The following is a 22,144-nucleotide window of genomic DNA, read 5'->3' on the forward strand; positions in this document are numbered from 1 at the left end:
TGCAGCACGCCAGGCCTCGCTGTCCATCACCAATTCCTGGAGTTCACTCAAATTCACGTCCATCCAGTTGGTGATGCTATCAAGCCATCTCATCCTCTGTCGTCCCCTTCTCCTCCTGCCCCCAATCCCTCCCAGCATCAGAGTCTTTTCCAATGAGTCAACTCTTCACATGAGGTGGCCAAAGAATTAGAGTTTCAGTCTCAGCATCAGTCCTTCCAATGAACACCCAGGACTGATCTCCTTTAGGATGGACTGGTTGGATCTCCTTGCAGTCCAAGGGACTCTCAAGAGTCTTCTCCAACACCACAGTTCAAAAGCATCAATATAATTAGTTCATTTTAAAGATCTTAATTTTACTAGAAATATGTATTTTAACTGTGTACATTTGTATGTTTTAAATATAAAAAATCTGCTATTTTCTATATATTTCTTCTGAGATTTTATAGCAGTATATATATACATATATATACACAAACATATACATGTATATAGATGATTAATCATGTATATATGATTAAGATAAAGTATATATATATTTTAAATGTCTATTTACATATATTTTTATGTAAAATACTTATTTTTTATATTAATAACCTGCTATTGCCTATATATTTCTTCTAAGATTAAGATTTTTTAAATGAACTAATTATTACTAAATTCAAAGAGAAATGAACCACACTATTTCATTTATTCATTTTACTCTATATAAATTTCCAAATATCTTTGCATTTTTGCAGAATGTGACCCATTCAAATGCCCCAAAATTTCAATACCAGAATGCAGAGAAGATCAATTCATGATTCAGGTTCAAGAGGAAGAGACTTGCTGCTTTTCTCCTTTCTGTGGTAAGTGTTTTGTGAGATCATTTCATGGAAGAAGAGGAAAGATCAAAGGAAAATCTCTTATTTGGTGTGAATTTCATGGAACTCATGGTAACCAAATAAAATTCAACTAAATTAGAGTGGTAGAAAAAAAGATATAGCATTTTAAATGATTATTGATAATTATTACAATTAGTACTACTTTTCCCTGTTGACAGAGACTATGTATATAAGTCAAAACCTAATCAAAGATAATATAATCAATTAAAAGATAAAGCTAGCACATAGTTCTTTTTAGAGAAAAATTTTAGTCCTGACTTTCCTGAAGAACTAAGTAAATAAAGGACTCTACTAAGCAGAGTAACTCTTTAAAACTTCATCTGCTGTATAGGATATGTACGGGATGTGTAAGCACAGTGATCTCGAAAGAGAAATGAAAGGTGTCTAGAAAATGACTATATTTGGTGCTGTATATTCTGTCTGATGAACTGGACTTTCAAAAATAAACAGTTCTCTCTTTTCCATTCCGTTGGGGAATTATCATATCAAAGACTGGTGATGAATGTAGGTTTCAGATAAACCCATATAGATCACAGCACTTCTTTTTGTATAATTTAAATTTCTTTGACTGCAATGGCAACAACTGATTGATTCTACATAGCCTGCTGCTGCTGCTGCTGTTAAGTCTCTTTAGTCATGTCTGACTCTGTGCAACCCCATAGACAGCAGCCCACCAGGCTCCCCCATCCCTGGGATTCTCCAGGTAAGAACAATGGAGTGGGTTGCTATTTCCTTCTCCAATGTATGAAAGTGAAATCGCTCAGTCGTGTCCGACACTTAGCGACCCCATGGACTGCAGCCTACCAGGCTCCTCCATCCATAGGATTTTCCAGGCCAGAGTACTGGAGTAGGTTGCCATTTCCTTCTCCAATGCATGAAAGTGAAAAGTGAAAGTGAAGTCGCTCAGTTGTGTCCGACTCTTAGCGAACCCATGGACTGCAGCCTACCAGGCTCCTCCATCCATGGGAGTTTCCAGGCAAGAGTACTGGAGTGGGGTACCATTTCCTTCTCCGCTGCATAGCCTATACACAGCCAATTATTGGGAGAATTGGGGGATCAAGATTTTGTAGGATTGAGATGAAGCAGAACAGCCAAACCCTGTGAAGGAGAGAAACCAGCTTCTCTAGGTGGCAGTCACTAATGATTGAGTCAGCCACATCCATTTATTTCCTGTCTTGATGTGCCTCTATGACTCAAAGGCTATAGAAAGATATTCTGACTCATCTAAAGTGGGTTTTTCCTACACAAAGACTGATAAGAGTGAGGCATCTTTACTAAGAGTCACTCTAAGACTGTGTGGGTGGGGCATTTCCTCAAATTCATTGAGAGTTATTATCAAAGTATAATAAGAAGAGATGGCAAGAATACACAGAAGAACTGTACAAAAAGATCTTCATGACCCAGATAATCATGATGGTGTGACCACTGACCTAGAGCCAGACATCCTGGAATGTGAAGTCAAGTGGGCCTTGGAAAGCATCACTACGAACAAAGCTAGTGGAGGTGATGGAATTCCAGTTGAGCTATTCCAAATCCTGAAAGATGATGCTGTGAAACTGCTGCACTCAATATGCCAGCAAATTTGGAAAACTCAGCAGTAGCCACAGGACTGGAAAAGGTCAGTTTTCATTCCAATCCCAAAGAAAGGCAATGCCAAAGAGTGCTCAAACTACTGCACAATTGCACTCATCTCACACGCTAGTAAAGTAATGCTCAAAATTCTCCAAGCCAGGCTTCAGCAATATGTGAACCGTGAACTTCCTGATGTTCAAGCTGGTTTTAGAAAAGGCAGAGGAACCAGAGATCAAATTGCCAACAGCCTCTAGATCATGGAAAAAGCAAGAGAGTTCCAGAAAAACATCTATTTCTGCTTTATTGACTATGCCAAAGCCTTTGACTGTGTGGATCACAATAAACTGTGGAAAATTCTTCAAGAGATGGGAATACCAGACCACCTGATCTGCCTCTTGAGAAACCTATATGCAGGTCAAGAAGCAACAGTTAGAACTGAACATGGAACAACAGACTGGTTCCAAATAGGAAAAGGAGTTCGTCAAGGCTGTATATTGTCACCCTGTTTATTTAACTTATATGCAGAGTACATCATGAGAAATGCTGGACTGGAAGAAACACAAGCTGGAATCAAGATTGCTGGAAGAAATATCAATAATCTCAGATATGCAGATGACACCACCCTTATGGCAGAAAGTGAAGAGGAACTCAAAGGCCTCTTGATGAAAGTGAAAGTGGAGAGTGAAAAAGTTGGCTTAAAGCTCAACATTCAGAAAACGAAGATCATGGCATCTGGTCCCACCAGTTCATGGGAAATAGATGGGGAAACAGTGGAAACAGTGTCAGACTTTATTTTTCTGGGCTCCAAAATCACTACAGATGGTGACTGCAGCCATGAAATTAAAAGACGCTTACTCCTTGGAAGGAAGGTTATGACCAACCTAGATAGCATATTCAAAAGCAGAGACATTACTTTGCCAACAAAGGTTCGTCTAGTCAAGGCTATGATTTTTCCTGTGGTCATGTATGGATGTGAGAGTTGGACTGTGAAGAAGGCTGAGTGCTGAAGAATTGATGCTTTTGAACTGTGGTGTTGGAGAAGACTCTTGAGAGTCCCTTGGACTGCAAGGAGATCCAACCAGTCCATTCTGAAGGAGATCAGCCCTGGGATTTCTTTGGAAGGAATGATGCTAAAGCTGAAACTCCAGTACTTTGGCCACCTCATGCGAAGAGTTGACTCATTGGAAAAGTCTCTGATGCTGGGAGGGATTGGGGGCAGGAGGAGAAGGGGACTTCAGAGGATGAGATGGCTGGATGGCATCACTGACTCGATGGACATGAGTTGGAGTGAACTCCGGGAGTTGGTGATGGACAGGGAGGCCTGGCGTGCTGTGATTCATGGGGTCGCAAGGAGTCGGACACGACTGAGCGACTGATCTGATCTGATCTGATCTATTATCAAAGTTGGAAGAAGGATACTAAGGGTTCAGAAGAACATGTGCCTACTGTATTGTTCATCCATAAATTGGAGCAATCAAGAGTAGTGAATTAATAAAACTTTAGTAAATCAATGGTATTTTGATCCATTGAGATACCATCAGTTGATGGTATCAATCAATACCACTGATTGAGATCCATCAGTAAGAACAAATTATTCCTGAAATCTCAATGTCCTATACTTCTGGTAAGATGGTTCTTTTATATCACTGTGCTTGGGAAAGTATAAAATAATACATTCAGATAGTATTGTTTTTATGGCCAAATAAGGAGATCTGTTTTTAAAATGCGTGTTTTCCTTGTTTCCTGTTTTGTTTTATATAATGTACTTCATTTTGATTTTATATGTGTACAGTAATTTGAACTTATAACTAGCTTGTTTTTAACTCAGCCATGACTTGGCCTTTTTGTTTCATCTTTAGTGTGTAAACCTTGCACTGAACCTGTTCCACTGTGTACTGACGGAGAATTTCTCACTGTGGATCTTAATACTACACACTTCTGTTGTCCTCAGTATTACTGTGGTAAGTATATTTTAATTAATTGCAAATATTGAGATATGTTTGGCATTTAAGAAGTCCAGCGCCTCTTTTAAAAATTTTTTAAAGCTACTTTTTAATTATTTGATTTAGTTAGTCTTGGAGGCATTTGGTCTTCATTGCTGCCTGCGGGCTTTCTCTAGTGGTGGTGAGCAAGGGCTGCTCTGCAGTGCAGTGCTCAGGCTTCCCATTGGGGTGGCTTCTGTTACAGAGCATGGGTTGTAGGCACGTAGGCTACATTCATTGAGGCGCATGGGCTCTCGAGTGTGAGCTCAGTAGTTGATGCTCAAGCTTAGTTGCCCAAGGGCATATGCGATCGTCTCAGACCAGGCATCAAACCCATGTCCCCTGTATTGTCAAGCAGATTCTTAACCACGGGATCACCAGGGAAGCCTCAGGCCAGTGCATGTTAGTCGTTCGGTTATATCAGACCTTAGTTGATTTCTAGCATATTAAATATAGCATGCTTCTTGGACAATTTTGTACCTCCCCAAAATAGATTAGCTATGACGTTTCTCCTCATTCTAGACTTTCCAGATTTCCAAGTGATTCCGTACCCTTTTCATTCCTTTCTCTTCTTGCGCCCCTGCCATTTCTCAGGGCTCCTGAGCAAAGGAGCATGTCCTAGCTGTACTAGTATTGTTGTATCTGCTTGTGAGTCCTTTGTTCTGTCCTTATTGACACATTGCAAATGGGTGGTGGGTGGGCAGCTCTGGGGAGATCCCACTACATCAGTAACGGCAGTGAATGATAGCTAGTGAAAACTAGCATTTAAATGAAATTAATCTTTACCCATGTTATTTTTTTAATTTAGTGTGTGAGCCAAATCTTTGTCCTATGCCTCTATTCAACTGTGCAGAAGATATGAATCTTGTGAAAGAAAATGTATCTGGTCAATGTTGTCCAACATGGCATTGTGGTAACTAATATTTATATTTTAAAATCTTATTACATTGTATTAGTATATTATGATCAATATAAACATGTTGATTTTTGCCTTTTAGAATGTAGCTGTGAAAATCTTGTTATGCCAACTTGTGAAGTGGTAAGAGCACATATTTTGACTACATTTTAATATAATATAAATCAAATTTTTCTTCCTTTATTTCTTTAATTTCTGATTTCTTCTCAGAGTAAATGGAATTATTCTCTTTAAGTTGTAGTTAAGTGAATTAAAAGAAATCTGCTTTGATATAGGGAGCAGTCAACTTTATATTTTGCTAGAGATAGGAAGTTCAGTTCAGTTCAATCGCTCAGTTGTGTCTGACTCTTTGCCACCCCATGGACTACAGCATGCCAGGCTTCTCTGTCCATTACCAACTTCCAGAGCTTACTCAAACTCATATCCATTGAGTCAGTGATGCCATCTAACAATCTCATCATCCATCTTCCCCTTCTCCTCCCACCTTCAGTCTTTCCCAGGATCAGGGTCTTTTCCATTGAATCAGTTCTTCGTATCAGGTGGCCAAAGTATTGGGGTTTCAGCTTCAGTATCAGTCCTTCCAATGAATACTCAGGATTGATTTCCTTTTGGATGGACTGGTTGGATCTCCTTACAGTCTAAGGGACTCTCAAGAGTCTTCTCCAACACCACAGTTCAAAAGCATCAATTCTTTGGCACTCAGCTTTCTTTATAGTCCAACTCTCATATCCATACATGATTACTGGAAAAACCGTAGCTTTGATTAGATGGACCTTTGTTGGCAAAGTAATGTCTCTACTTCTTAATATGCTGTCTGTGTTGGTCATAGCTTTCCTTCCAAGGTGCAAGCATCTTTTAATTTCATGGCTGCAATCACCATCTGCAGTGCTTTTGGAGCCCAAAAATAAAGTCTGCCACTCTTTTCCTTGTTTCCCCATCTATTTGCCATGAAGTGATGGGACCAGACGTCATGATTTTAGTTTTCTGAATGTTGAGTTTTAAGCCAACTTTTTTACTCTCCTCTCTTACCTTTATCAAGAGGCTGTTTAGTTCTTCTTCACTTTCTGCCGTAAGTGTGGTGTCATCTGCATATCTGAGGTAATTGATATTTCTCCTACTGCTGCTACTGCTAAGTCACTTCAGTCGTGTCTGACTCTGTGCGACCCCATAGATGGTAGCTACCAGGCTCCCCCGTCCCTGGGATTCTCCAGGCAAGAACACTGGAGTGGGTTGCCGTTTCCTTCTCCAATGCATGAAAATGAAAAGTGAAAGTGAAGTCGCTCAGTCGTGTCCGACTCTATTGACCCCATGGACTGCAGCCCACCAGGCTCCTCCATCCATGGGATTTTCCAGGCAAGAGTACTGGAGTGGGGTGCCATTGCCTTCTCTGGATATTTCTCCTAGCAATCTTGATTCCAGCTTGTGCTTCATCCTGCCCAGTGTTTCTCATGATGTACTCTGCATATAAGTTAAATAAGCAGGGTTACAATATACAGCCTTGATGTACTCCTTTTCCTATTTGGAACCAGTCTGTTGTTCCATGTTCAGTTCTAACTGTTGCTTCTTGACCTGCATATAGGTTTCTCAAGAGGCAGATCAGGTGGTCTGGTATTCCCATCTCTTGAAGAATTTTCCACAGTTTATTGTGATCCACACAGTCAAAGGCTTTGGCATAGTCAATAAAGCAGAAATAGATGTTTTTCTGGAACTCCCTTGCTTTTTTGATGATCCAACAGATGTTGGCAATTTTATCTCTGGTTCCTCTGCCTTTTCTAAATCCAGCTTGAATATCTGGAAGTTCATGGTTCATGTACTGTTGAAGCCTGGCTTGGAGAATTTTGAGCATCACTTTGCTAGCATGTGAGATGAGTGCAGTTGTGCAGTAGTTTGAGCATTCTTTGGCATTGCCTTTCTTTGGGATTGGAATGAAAACTGACCTTTTCCAGTCCTGTGGCCACTGCTGCGTTTTCCAAATTTGCTGGCATATTGAGTGCAGCACTTTCACAGCATGATCTTTCAGGATTTGGAATAGCTCAGCTGGAATTCCATCACCTCCACTAGCTTTGTTCATAGTGATGCTTCCTAAGGCCCATTTGACGTCACATTCCAGGATGTCTGGTTCTTGGTAAGTGATCACACAATGTTATTTTTTCCACTGGTGACTGAATCTACCAGTCTTAAATCTACATAAGTTCACTGGTCTAAAATGAAGCACAATTTTGAAAATATATTATCTCAACATTGAAAGTGTTCCCAGTGAGTCTTTAAGAAAGTGTACTAACAGTGCATTTGTTTCAGAGGAGGAGGAGGTATAAATAGGTAACTAGCTGCCTGTACCTTCTTAGGAGTTGTCTATGAATGTGCAAATCTTCTAGGAATTACAAAAATGTAACTTATAGAAATAATAATTATAACTCTGGTATCACTTATTTAACTATTTTAGATGGACACTTACTATATGGATAACCATTGGATATGACACTTTGCAAGTCCTTTTTTTTTTTCTTTAAATATTTACCTCTATGATATGCCTCTAAGACTTGAGAAAGATAATATATTTTTGGCCTTATCTATCAAAGAAGACATGTTTGGGCTTCCCTCATAGCTCAGTCAATAAAGAATCTGCCTGCAATGCAGGAGACCCCAGTTCAATTCCTGGGTCAGGAAGATCCCCTGAAGAAGGAAATGGCAACCCACTCCAGTATTCTTGCCTGGAGAATGCCATGGACAAAGAAGCCTGGCAGGCTACAGTGCACAGTGTTTTTTTTTTTTTTTTTTAAGTACATTATCTAAGACACTGAAACAAATACTTAATAATATATTTCTTTTTTAGTAACAGCTTTATTGAAATATAATTCACATACCATACAATTCAGCCATTTAGAGTGTGAAATTAAATGGTTTTTATTTTCCTTACAGATTGTGCAACCATCAGTACAATCAATTTAGAAAGTTGATCCTCTGCCCCAAGAAACTCTGTACCTCTTAGGAGTTACTTGTGTCCCTCAAAATCCCTCAACCTAGGAAATCACAATGTACTCTCTATCTCTATAGATTTTCTTATTCTTAATATTTCATGTAAATGAAATCATATAAGACGTAGTCTTTTGTGATTCCTTTCACTTAGCATAAGGTTGTCAAGATTCATCTGTGTTATAGCATGTATCAGTACTTCATTTCCTTTTTCACTCTTAAATAATATTCCATTTTATGGATATAACCAGACATTTGTCCAAATAAAATATGTAGTGGACAATAGCTAATAATAATCATTAACTATTAGTTAGTAACTCAGATGGTAAAGAATCTGCCTGTAATGTGGAAAGAATTTGATCCCTGAATCAGAAAGATCCCTTGGAGAAGGGGGTGGCTACCCACTCCAGTATTCTTGCCTGGAGAATACCATGGACAGAGGAGGCTTGCAGCTCAGTCCATGGAGTTGAAAGAGTCAGACACGACGGAGTGACCAACCCTTTCACTTTTTCAAATGCAAATCAGAACTACAGTGAGAGATCACTTCATACTCACTGAAATGACAGATATTAATACATGTTGGCAAGGATGTGGAGAAATTGGAACCCTCATGCTCTGCTGTGGGAATACACAACTAGCTGCTTTGGGAGCAGCCTGGTAATTACTCAAAAGGTTAAATATATAGCCACCATATGACTCAGCAATTCCACTAGTAGATATACATCCATAAGAAATGAAAACATACGTCGCCACAGAGCTTCAGTGTTCATAGCAGCACTATGCATAATCCCTAAAAAGTGGAAACATCTTGAGGTGACTTTCCTACTAACTGTAAAGGAGAGGGATGCTTGCTTGAGAATAAAAACAAAATACTATCATACTTGATTAATATTAAGTACTGGTAGAACAATGAAGGAGCTATTTCCTCTGATTGACATTGGGTACTTAAGAGAATAAAAGTGTAACCAAATCCGTGACTAAGATCTCAGAGGAAACAAGTTAGGAAGGAAGATGAGAAGATTTAAGCCTAAGCTTGAGAGGACACTCTGGGCATTGTGCTCTAACTATTGAAAAACAGGTAAGTGACTTCAAAGAGTTAGTGAGAGCCTACTTCCTTATCTAATCTTCTGGAAAAGTGTATGCAGTGAGAGAGCTTGATTTATTACTATTTTAAACTGTATATTTCTAATATTTTATTTCCAGTCCCACTGGAATTGTATAATGACTAAAAGTCATAAAACATCAAATGTGTTAATGTTTATGAAATTACTTTGCAACCCATAAAGCACTATAAAAAATAGAATATTAATAATTATGGAGGAAGTGCCTTTTATATATTACTATGAATTTATCTGAATTATTTTTTGTGTTGATAATCAAATTAGTGTTTTTACTGTCATATGAAAATTAAAGATACCCAGAAAAAGTTGATGTTTAAATACATTCTTGAAACTTTAGGCCTGAGTCCTACTTGAGAAGAACCAATACAATTTTCCTAGTAAAGAAAAGTTTAAGTGTTGCTTGTGACAGCAATTTACTTAGTATCTTGCCTGGAAAATGTCATGGACAGAGGAGCCTGGCAGGATCTAGTCCATGGGGTTGCACAGAGTCACACATAACTGAGCAGAGAGCAGAGCAGAGAGAGAGAGAAAGATTATAGCACTTTCTGCACATCAGCTTATTTGAAGCCCTTATACATATTGATCCATTTGTTTCTTTCAACAGTTCTAAGAGGCAGACAGTATTATTATCGCCATTTTTTAAATGAGGAAGGTGAAGAGGAGACTGGTTAAGTAACCTGCCCTAGATCACACAGCTAGTAAGTAGCAGAGCAAGATTGGCAGAAGGGCGGTTTTGTTTCTGAGCCTGTGTTATTAATCGTTCACTCTTCTGCTCTTGTTTTATATGCTATAGCAGCGTTGCTGTGTGCATACATCAGAGTTCTGGACCACCTCTGTAGAGCAGATCAAGAACATTTTCCTCAAGAGAAGTTTCTAGGATTAGCAAGCATTCTCTTTATCTTGAATTGCCCACTAGAAGCTTGGAGTCAAGCAGTATAATTTTAAAGTTAGGACAATCCATAAAGATCATCTTATCCATCTTCACTCATTTAATAGATAAGGAAATTAAAGTTTAGACAGACTGTGTGATCTATGATCATGTTGCTTATTGTGAGTTTTTTTCCTTAGGCTACTAATTAAATGACTGCTGGGTTAATCAAAGCTTGTTTCCTATCAAATATTTACTATGAAGTTGCTATGTGGTTGTGGGGTAGGATACTTATTAGATGTTATATTGTGTATTTTTTCAATGGTAATACAATAAACTATGTTGGTAAGTCATATAATAATAATATCTTTCTAATAGGGAGAATTTACTGCAATAGACTACAACTTTCAGAGTGACTGTGGATGTGTACAGTATCTCTGTGGTAACTATGTCTTTGAAACTTTTAAATGATAATCATATTATTGGTATATGTTATTCAGTATTAAAAATTAAATTAATTTTCATTTTTAAAAATTAAAAATTATTTTGAGATATATTATACATTTTAAGCCATTTGCCAGTTTTTGAGTATAAAAACTACTTTTTAATTTTTTTTTAAATTTTATTTTATTTTTAAACTTTACAATATTGTATTAGTTTTGCCAAATATCGAAATGAATCTGCCACAGGTATACCTGCGTTCCCCATCCTGAACCCTCCTCCCTCCTCCCTCCCCTACCCTCCCTCTGGGTAGTCCCAGTGCACCAGCCCCAAGCATCCAGTACCGTGCATCGAACCTGGACTGGCGACTCGTTTCATACATGATATTATACATGTTTCAATGCTATTCTCCCAAATCTCCCCACCCTCTCCCTCTCCCACAGAGTCCATAAGACTGATCTATACATCAGTGTCTCTTCTGCTGTCTTGTACACAGGGTTATTGTTACCATCTTTCTAAATTCCATATATATGCGTTAGTATACTGTATTGGTGTTTTTCTTTCTGGCCAGAAAGAAAAACACCAATACTTTTTAATTTTTTAATTTTCTCTTGTGTAATATTCCTAAATGTTCTGAGAAACTTCATAAGTGAAGTTGCTCAGAAACTTCATAACAAGACATAAAAATGATTCTTTTTCCAAGGCTTCACAGAATTTAAAGTTGATGCCAATGTTCTTTTTTGCATATATAATTTAATTTAAAAATAGATAACATCTAAAAGTGAGAGATTTTTGTTCACTCTTTTATAATTATTGGTGTTAACACTGTATGGCATAAGGTTGATTTTTCTATGAAATAACAAATCTTCATATTAAGTAGGTTAATAGAAAATAAACAGTTGTTCAATATCTTGACACTCTGGTATTTTTATATGAGAGAAGAATTAAATCCAGCATTGGCAAGGCACAAAGAGTTATTCCAGCCTACCTAAAGCCACTTTCAAAGATGTGATAGCACGGTGTATCAGCTACCTTCATCGTAAAGGATGACTTATATAATTATATATTTTGCAGCACAATAAAATTGAAAATTTTTCTCTCAAAATACCAAACATGAAATGTTACACAATACCTTCATGAAGAGGCCTTCTGTTATTGATTAATATTTTTGCCTTCATTTATATCCATTCCCCCAAATTGTCATGTTATGTTTCCAGAAGAGGGAACAGCAAGTAGCTTGATGATTACTTTAAGTTAATTCTAGAATCTGCTATATACTATAGCTTTTAGAGAAAGTTCAAACAATAAATAGTAGTTGAGTTTATATGTAATTTCTTACTGTATGTTAAGGAATAAATGTCACATTCATTATTAAGTGAACTCTTGAGCTATTAACAATATATAAAGTTAAAGATCTTTATTGGTTTTTAAAAAATTGCACATCACAATAAAAACATAGTCTTAAATAAAAGTTCTATTGATTGATTAATAAAAAACCTGAATATTGTACTTTTTGTTGACTTTTTAATCTTTTCTTAGAAAAGGATGATGTGTGTGTATTTCAAGAAATATCAGTATTGAATCCTGGCCAATCTATGATAAGGTATTTGGAAGGGGATTTTTGTTACATGGTAGAGTGTCTCGAAGAAAAAGATAACCATACAGGCTTCCACACTTTGAACTTTACAATGGTGAATTGTTCAAAAGAATGTGATATTGTAAGTATTTTTTCTAAGTCCTTCTGGTACAAGTTCATTAATCTTAAAATGGCAGCTGTAGAATTTGAACAAGTACATACTCTGTAATTTAAAAATATACACTTGAATAGTGCTTTAATAATCTATTAATTTGTAATGTATCTATATAATACAGTATCCTTTTCCTGTGTATAACCTTGAATTTCAGAAGTCTTATTTTCTATACAGCTTGTTTGACCTGAGCTTTTTACATCTGCTTGATGAATCTTGTCTGCGAGATGTAAAGGTTAACAACTACTTCACCTCTAATACAGCTGTATAAAGTTATTTGATGTGCCTCAAATTCAACCTTAGAAATGTTTACAGATATTCTAAGAGAGCATAATTTTTAAAATTTATTTTTAACTGGAGGATAATCACTTTACAATGTTGTGTTGGTTTCTGTCATACATCAGCATGAGTCAACCATAGTCTGCATATGTCCTCTTCCTCTTGACCCTCCCTCCAAGAGCATATGTTATAATGGGAAGCACTTTCAGAACTAATTCATTAAAAATACCAGTACTGTTGTTGGCTAATCCAAATTATTATTCCTATGCACAGCACCAGGTATATACTCCACCTCCAAGTGATTATGATTGTTGTGGTACCTGCAAAAATATATCCTGCAAATTTCAAATGGAAAATGGAACAACAGTTATATATGAGGTATGAATTACTTCGCTCCTAAAATGTATTTCTCTGGAGGGTAGCTCTCTGTGCTATTTTCTGAATAAGGTGTTCACATAAATTTGAAAAATCTCTCTCTCACACACACAGTATTCTACATACAAGAAGCACACCCACATAGAGCACACTTGCAAGACATAGTTAGATGCAAGACATAGTTAACAGTTTAAAGTCCATGACTCCTTTTGCGAAGGAGCATATTTAACTGGTTTCTCAAACTTACTTTATCAGAGATCCTTACTTTTCCCCCAGATGTTAGGAATGGGCTTCGAGAAATGTTGGTTTCTAATCATTAGAACAAAGGAAAAGAGTGTTATTCACTCATTTGAAATGAAGCATTTTAACAAAACTCTGAAACTCAAGATGTTAGTGCTTTATTATTTTAGGTATTGAAGATTTCAGTAGGTAAATATAAGAAAAGATTTAAGATATTTGAAAAATTTTAAAAGATTTCAAGAGTAATGAATGCCGTATCACATCTTTCCACAATATAATAATTATTCAGAATTCTTCCATTATCTCATAATAAATTACTCTATGGAGGTTTGCACACTGACCTACTCTTTCCCTTTTTTAGAACAGAAGAAGGGAACCCTGTAATTTTAGTACAGTTATTAGTGATGTCATCAGATTTGGGAGGGTCACGAATTCTGATTATAATTTGCATTACCTGAGGGTAGTTCCAATTTATTATTGCTATTCTTAAGTTTTTTCCATTAATAGTTTAATTATATGGAGGTCTTATTTATGATATTCTTAATTACATGGAATTAACTATATACCCAAAAGAAAAACAGATTTCTCCAACCCTGTGCATTTTACTAAGTAAGAAAAAGTTAACAATTATCTTATTTTATAACAATATAACATATGCTTGTCCATTTGTTTTATAATTATGTGAAAATAGTGTTATTGATTTAAATAATGTTGATATTATTCATCTGTTTAATCATAGCAATATTTCTGCTTCATATTATATTTTTTAAAGAGGGAGTCTTGAAAAAGCAAGCTTATAAAAATGATGAGGAGACAGGTGTCAGTGAGAGAAAATGAATCAGAAGTTACTTGAAAATATATAGTAATGTGGGGATTTTAGTAAAGAGCAACATGAACTCTATAGATGTCAATAAGCCAGGAACTATTGGTGTATATAATCAGTATTCACAGTGAAAACCCTGATATTTAAATAAAATATTAAATTATGTTTAGAGTATTTATTGTGAACACAAGTAATATAGGTAAATATTCATCAAGATTGTTATAATAACTCTTAGCTGTTTCAAAGATAAGTTTTATTTATCTAGAAATCTAATTCCTATGGAACAAATAATTTTTGATTCCAGATAAATTAGAACATACTATTTGAATTGAATATTAGAATTAATATTTGATTTTGAATGTTTTATCTTATTTTAGACCTGGACTTGTAGATCTTTTCCAGTTGAGGTTCGTAAGGACCTGAAGACATTTATGAATTAAAATAGAATCTACAGAAAAGGAAGCTTGTCAGAATTTTTGCTGGTCCACAAAGAATCTTCAAGTCAGAGATTGATTAACATTTTAAAATTCAGATTATAAAAATATATAGATTAACAATTACAGCCTAATAGTTATATTATAATTAGTTTCACCTGATTTTATTTGTAAATAGGAATTCTGAAATCAGGAGTGAAATAAACAGTTACTATCTTAAAAATTTGTTAAAGAATAGGGATACATTTTAAAATAACCAGAAGGTATAGAAAACTAGAACTATGGGTGAATAATCACTATCATCCAAAGATTTTTAAATTTTTTGTTGATAAGGGAGTAGAAGAAAAAACAAACAAGCCTCAAGTGAGGAGTCATACTAACTAATATGATTTGTTGTTTTATAATTAGTGAGGGAATATTAGAGCAAGACCTTTGACACTTGGCCAAATTAGATAATTAATTTTGTAGTAGAAAAAGACGCTGAGTTGCTTCTTCCCTCTCTATTGTTTTGTTCCACATTGACATCTCAGTTCTAGTATGAAATCAAACACACCCACCCACCTGCCACATACATGTATTTTTAATCATTTTAGATAAGTTTAGGTACAGCTCCAGACAGACATTTTATGTCACAAGAAGCTCTCTAAATCTTGACTTGACTTTTGATTCAGTAAGACAGGAAACATTCTACTTATGAAATACGGCAGATTTTAAGAAGCAAACAGAATCTTTCTCTTTTATTTTTAGGAGGGGAGCACCTGGCACTATAATTGTACAACATTTGAATGTGTTAAGACTGATGAAGGGGCAATGATTCTTAACTACAGTATGGTCTGTCCACCTTTTAATGAGACTGAATGCAAAATGGTTTGTACTTTGTTATAGCCAAGAAAATTTAGCATTAACTATAATTTTTAAAATGCACATTAATATGTTTTCCTAGGTCATACATACATGCTTTATTTATTTTGATAGATGTTTATTTTCATGTATACATAAAAGTTTGATTATATTTCCTCTTTGGCAGTTTGAGTTGTATATGGCACTCCAAATAATTTTGACTCTCCCTGAATGGACATGATACTATCTCTGGGTTTTTAATATGCAGACCAAAGGATTATTGAAAAATCTTTTGATTAGCCGACTTAGCCTCTCTTTCAATATGGATTAATAAACTAATTGATCTGAACTTGGTCAAGTTTCTCTTTCTTAAACCCACAGCAGACTTTTGATGTCATTTGCTTTTCGATGCATGCTGGCCTAAGGGAGGCCAGAGTTTCTCTGAGCATGGACCACTGTGAAGCTCAGCTTATGCTGGAGCACAGCTGATCGTTCAGTTTTGCTCTTCCAATTCCTTATTCTTCCAGAGAAGAGCCCGCTGGGACAGTAGATTTTTGAAAGTCACATAGTTTTTTAAAAGATTCTTTGTAGCCTTAATTATTTAGGAAATAATAATCCCTAATGAAAAGTAAACTTTACTCTGTTGTGTGAGGCAATATTTTTCTTTCAGTGTAAAGAAATAGCATGATTTCACTGACTTTTTTCAACATGTGCCCTTTTAGTGATGATGGTTAGCTAGCTGGCTGAATAACAAGATACAGTATGTACCAAGGTAATAGAATTTTAGCTCTTTAAAGAATCTTAGGCATCATCTTATTTCACAAATCCATTTTTATAGAATAAATTATTCTTTTATTTGTATTATAATTAGCGAGTTACTAAAAGCAATCAGGCAATTATGGTAAGAATTCCAAAAGATAATCAATGAAATTTTCTTAATTTAGCCTTTGATAAGAGATATTCAGAAGTAGAAGATTTGTTTAAAATCATAAAATATTAAAGAAAAAGAGATATCATTTTAACATTCAGTTCTATCAGGAACTCAGTCTAGTCTTGAAAAGTAGTTTATTTCAAGGAGTCTAAAAAACACACTGATCTCTGTTTACAGTACCTCTCGACTTGGTAAGAAAATCTTTTGTTTTATTTTAAATATGTTCTTTTAATTAAGTTAATCTTTTTGCACACTTTTTCATAGTACTTATGAATAAATAACAATTAAAAAAAATTAAAATATCTGCTCCTAATTTTAAAAATAAAAATTGTTATTAGATATAGTTGTTTCAATCTTTTTCCTATAAAAGTCTTTGTGATACTTAGTAAATATATTGAAAAGTTAGTTTTTTATTTCTAATCTAGGAGGAAATGAATAAACATTGAGTTTTAACACTGTTCCTCTCTCATCCTAGAATGAAGGGATTGTGAAGCTTTATAATGAAGGCTGTTGCAGGATCTGTAAGTGAGGACAAATTATATATATTAATTTGATTAGTTTTAATTGTTCATGACTATGATTTTTCTCATAAGATTCACTTCTTACATTGCAATAAGGGAAATGTATTTTTTAATGTATATTATTTAAATGTTTTTATGGCAAGTGGTTGATTATTTTGTAACTTAGTCTTTATCTTCTGGAACATAAATACAGTTTTTAATGTAGGTGAATTTTAATCTAAATTTAATTTAAATATTAGAAATGTCTTTCTTGCTGCATTTCTCCAAAGGTATTGCACAGAATTTCAGTAGGGTTTAAGTTTAAAAAGTACTCTATGACCAAATGTGCTTTAAACTACACAAAATTGTTATAAGACTCCAATAAGGACATAGAGAGTATGATATTTTCCAAACCTATTTGACCAAATCTATGGTTCTATATAATTAATACATTTGAGAAATACCAATTTAGTGAGTTATATTTAAATAATATGTATATAAAATATCCCATAAATATAAATAAACATATTTATTTGAATTATATGGTTTATTTCATGGTGCTTTATAGCACCCTTTGAAGAGTGTTCAAAGTAGAGGAAATGGCAAAGCACAGTCATAGCACAGGGATGAAAGTGATAAAAGAGGATTAAGGACATTAAAGGTCATGTTAAAGATGAAATAGAATAGAGTGGTATTTGTGCAATTTTTATTTGTATGCTTATGAATTTATTTTTCAACTACTTGTGAGTTTATGTCAAGATAAAAATAGAAGTGTTAGAGAAGTTGGCATAAACAGTAATTTTAATATTGTTTAGAGAAGTTTTTGGGAAAAAGACTTCAACATGATTCAGGTTAATAATGCCATTGTGGAGCACTGAATTCTTAGTCACAAGAATTCTATAACCCCATGTTTTATTATTAGAGAAGTGAGTGTATTTATGTTATCTGAGGGCAGACAAGGGACTATCTGTTTGACTGACCATATTACTACTATTGGTTGTCAGCCACACGCCAACAGTCTATCAAACCCATTGCAGATAACACTGCAACCAGTCTTCACCACAGTTCTGGGAAGTGTGTGGGGAAATAGGTATGATTTCCCTTTCAGTTGAGGAAATGAAGGTTCAGAAAAGTGGATTACACTCATAATCAGTGATAGACTTAAGTCTATCCAGTGCCTGGCATCAGGATTGTTCAGTTTGGCCCAGCTCCTTGAAGTTGCAGAATTGTGACAAGCTGCCTTGTTTTCTCTAATCTGATGTGTAAGGACCTGTGAAGTAGTTTCTGCTTTGGCATTAGAGAACCCCTGTCTGTAGTCTTTGCTTTTGGGTGACCAGGCTTTATCAGAAAGACTGCAGATGTTGGCTATTATCATAGGTATATGCTAAACAACATGTGTTACAATTATAACAACACTGAGGAATGAATAGAAAATGGCTCTTGGCACAAACAAATTCAGTCAACTAGGATGTCCCAGTTTCATTTATTGAATGAATGAACATAAACAAATTTTTGTTGAGTGCCTCTCATGTAGTAGACACTCTTTTAGGTACTGGTACTATGATAAAGGATGAAACAACCTCTGCCTGCTTAGTGCATGTTATCAAGAAGGGGCGGAAACAATAATTGGTAAATATACAACGTTACGTCAGGTACTGACGAATGGCATAAAGAATAACAGTGCAGAATACAAGGGATGGAGAGGGAGGGGAATTGGGTTGTTCATTAAGTGGGTGATTAGAGAATGCCTCTTTGATGACATGTCAATTGAGTAGGGACTGAATGTCCTCGGGAGCCAGCCAGGAAGAGTGAAGGGTGTTCAAAGTGGAGAAAGTGGCCAAGTGCAGTCATAGCATAGGGGTTAGAGTGATAGAAGAGGATAAGGACTTATAGGTCATGTTAAAGAGGTTTCTTTCTTGACTAGTCTTTCTTTTAAAACTTGTATGACAATGAAAGTGTTAATGAAGTAACCAATGTGTGAAAGCATCGTAAGACATGAAACAGCTTGCCCTCTGTCACCAGCACTGAGTCTCAGGCCATGCTGTAGTTGGGAGGTCCAAGAATGAGAATGACCAAGTATAAGAGACTGTTGTTCTTCAGAAGCTCAGTCATGTTGGACCCTTTGAAATCCCATGAACTGCAGCACGCCAGGCTTCCATCTCCTGGAGCTTGCTCAAACTCATGTCCGTTGAGTCAGTGATGCCATCCCACATACATCTCATCCTCTGTCATCCCCTTCTCTTCCTGCCTTCAATATTTCCTAGCATCAGGGTCTTTTATAATGAGGCAGCTCTTCCCATTAGGTGGCCAAAGTTTTGGAGCTTCAGCTTCAGCATCAGTCCTTCCAATGAATATTCAGGACTGATTTCCTTTAGGATGGACTGGTTTGATCTTCTTGAGGTCCAAGGGACTCTCAAGAATTTTCTCTAACACCACAGTTCAAAAGCATCAATTCTTCAGTGTTTGGCCTTCTTTAGGGTCCAACTCTCACATCCATACATGATTACTGGAAAAACCATAGCTTTGACTAGACTGACATTTGTCAGCAAAGTAATGTCTCTGCTTTTTAATATGCTGTCTAGGTTTGTCATAGCTTTTCTTCCAAGAAGCAAGCATCTTTTAATTTCATGGCTGCAGTCACCATCTGCAGTAATTTTGGAGCATAAGAAAATAAAGTCTGTCCCTGTTTCCCTTATTTCCCCATCTGTTTGCCATGAAGTGATGGGACCAGATGCCATGATCTTAGTTTTCTGAACGTTGAGTTTTAGGCCAGCTTTTTTCACTCTCCTCTTTCACCTTCATCAAAAGGCTCTTTCCATTCCTCTTTGCTTTCTGCCATAAGGGTGGTGTCATCTGCATATTTGAGGTTATTGATATTTCTCCCAGCAAACTGGATTTCAGTCTGTGTTTCATCCAGCCTGGCATTTCACTGATGTATTCTAGATGTAAGTTAAATAAACAGGATGACAATCAATATACAGCCTTGACGTACTCCTTTCCCAATTTGGAACCATCCATTGTTCCATATCTGTGTCTAGCTGGTGCTTCTTGACCAGCATACAGGTTTCGCAGCAAGTAGGTAAGGTAGTCTGGCATTCCCATCTCTTGAAGATTTTTCCACAGTTTTTGTGATCCACACAGTCAAAAGCTTTAGCATAATCAATGAAGCAGACATATATGTTTTTCTGGAATTCTCTTGTTTTTTCTATGATCCAGTGGATGTTGGCAATTTGACCTCTGGTTCCTCTGGCTTTTCTAAATCCAGCTTGTACATCTGGAAGTTCTCAGTTCACATACTCTTGAAGCCTGGCATGGAAAACTTTGCTAGCATGTGAAATGGGTGCAATTGTGCAGTAGTTTGTACATTCTTTGGCATTGCCCTTCTTTTGGACTGGAATGAAAACTGACCTGTCCCAGTCCTATGGCCACTGCTGAGTTTTCCAGATTTGCTAGCATATTGAGTGCAGCACTTTCACAGCATTGTCTTTCCGAATTTGAAATAGCTCAACGGGAATTCCATCACCTCCATTAGCTTTGTTCATAGTGATGCTTCCTAAGGCCCACTTGACTTCACATTCCAGGATGTCTGGCTCTAGGTGAGTGATCACACCATCGTGATTGACTGGGTCGTGAAGATCTTTTTTATGTAGCTCTTCTTGCCACTTCTTCTTAATATCTTCTGCTTCTGTTAGGTCCATATCATTTGTGTCCTTTATTGTGCCCATCTTTGCATGAAGCATCCCTCTGCTCCCTTGGTATCTCCAATTTTCTTGAAGAGATCTCTAGTCTTTCCCATTCTGTTGTTTTCCTCTGTTTCTTTGTGTTGGTCATTTAGGAAGTTCCTTGTGTGCACCAGGACTGAGGGAAAGAAGCGGTGATCCCCACAAGAGACTGAGCCAGACCTGCCTTTGAGTGTTTGAGTGTCTCCTGCAGAGACACAGCTCAGCAATGACCTGCTACAGGGACAGGGGCTCTGGCTTCAACAGACCTGGGAGACACTGCGTGTGGCAAAAGTCCTCTTGGAGATGGTTGCCGTTAGCACCACTGTAGAGCTGCTGAGCAGACGACCCATAAACTGGAGAACAATTACACCAAAAAAGTTCTCACACTGTTTCAAAAGTTGTAGGGCCTACAACAGATTTCCCAACCTGGGGATCTGGCAAAGGATTGAGAACCTCCAGGGAAACAGACTCTTGGAGGGCACAAACAAAACCTTGTGCACACCAGGACCCAAGATGAAGGACCAGTGTCCTCATGAGAGACTGAGCCAGACTTGCCTATGAGTGCCTGGGAGTCTCCAGCAGAGGTGTGGGTTGACAGTGGCCTGCCATGGGGTCAAGGGTACTGACTACTACAGTCTTAGGAGCAGCAGCATGCTGACATAAGTGCTTTTGAAGGAAATCACCATTACCTCCATTATCCCATCAGCAGAAAATTGGATTAAAGATTTATTGAGCATAGCTTTGCTCACCAGAGCAAGACCCAGTTTTCCCCACAGCCAGTCCCTCCCATCAGGAAGCTTCCACAAGCCTCTTATCCTCATCCATCAGAGGGTAGACAGAATGAAAAATCACAATCACAGAAAGCTAACTAACTGATCACATGGACCACAGCCTTGTCTAACTCAATGCAACTATGAACCATGTTATGTAGGGCCACCCAAGATGAACAGGTCATGGTGGAGAGTTCTGAAAAGGGACTGGAGAAGGGACTGGAGATGGGACTGGCAAACCACTTTAGCATTCTTGCCTTGAGAACCCCGTGAACAGCATGAAAATGCAAAAATAGGAGACTGAGGAGGAGACATAAAGAGACTGGGGGAAAACCAGAGTGTGCTCTTAGAGCCAAGTGCAGAAATTGTATCCAGGAGGAAAGACTGATGGATTGACACAAATGTTGCTGAGAAGTCAAGTAGGAAGAGAACAGACATAACCTTTGAATACAGCAACTGAATGAAGGTCCTGGATGATAAGAACAGCTGAATTTCAGGCAATCTTGCTACCCATCTAGACTTTAACCAGAGTAGCTTAACTTTTATATACTTCACATCTTGGGATTTCATACAAGCATTTATTTTAAATAAAGATATTGTGACTAAACTCACTTAAAGATTGGAGCTCTAACTCCAGTCTTTTGCAAATAAGGAAACTCAGCAGAATGGTTTAATGGTATTCCTAAAGTGACAAAGCAAATTCTTAATAGTAACAGGGTGAGATAAGA

General features: G+C 36.7%; 1 protein-coding gene across 1 annotated transcript in view; it reads left to right on the forward strand.

The window, feature by feature from the left end:
* OTOGL (otogelin like) overlaps window positions 1-22,144 on the forward strand; it is a 169,022-nt gene that overhangs the window by 143,387 nt on the left and 3,491 nt on the right. Inside the window, exons 46-54 of the mRNA XM_086398845.1 lie at window positions 738-845; window positions 4,313-4,414; window positions 5,244-5,348; window positions 5,434-5,474; window positions 10,692-10,755; window positions 12,294-12,472; window positions 13,055-13,159; window positions 15,401-15,520; window positions 16,900-16,945. Of these exons, the coding sequence (XP_086254971.1) occupies window positions 738-845; window positions 4,313-4,414; window positions 5,244-5,348; window positions 5,434-5,474; window positions 10,692-10,755; window positions 12,294-12,472; window positions 13,055-13,159; window positions 15,401-15,520; window positions 16,900-16,945 (870 nt within the window). The remainder of the gene's footprint in view (window positions 1-737; window positions 846-4,312; window positions 4,415-5,243; window positions 5,349-5,433; window positions 5,475-10,691; window positions 10,756-12,293; window positions 12,473-13,054; window positions 13,160-15,400; window positions 15,521-16,899; window positions 16,946-22,144) is intronic.

This window comes from Bos grunniens, chromosome 5, assembly GCF_055505025.1.
Source record: "Bos grunniens cultivar Pamir isolate PY7600 chromosome 5, Bosgru_T2T1.0, whole genome shotgun sequence".
NCBI classification, from domain to species: Eukaryota; Metazoa; Chordata; class Mammalia; order Artiodactyla; family Bovidae; genus Bos; species Bos grunniens.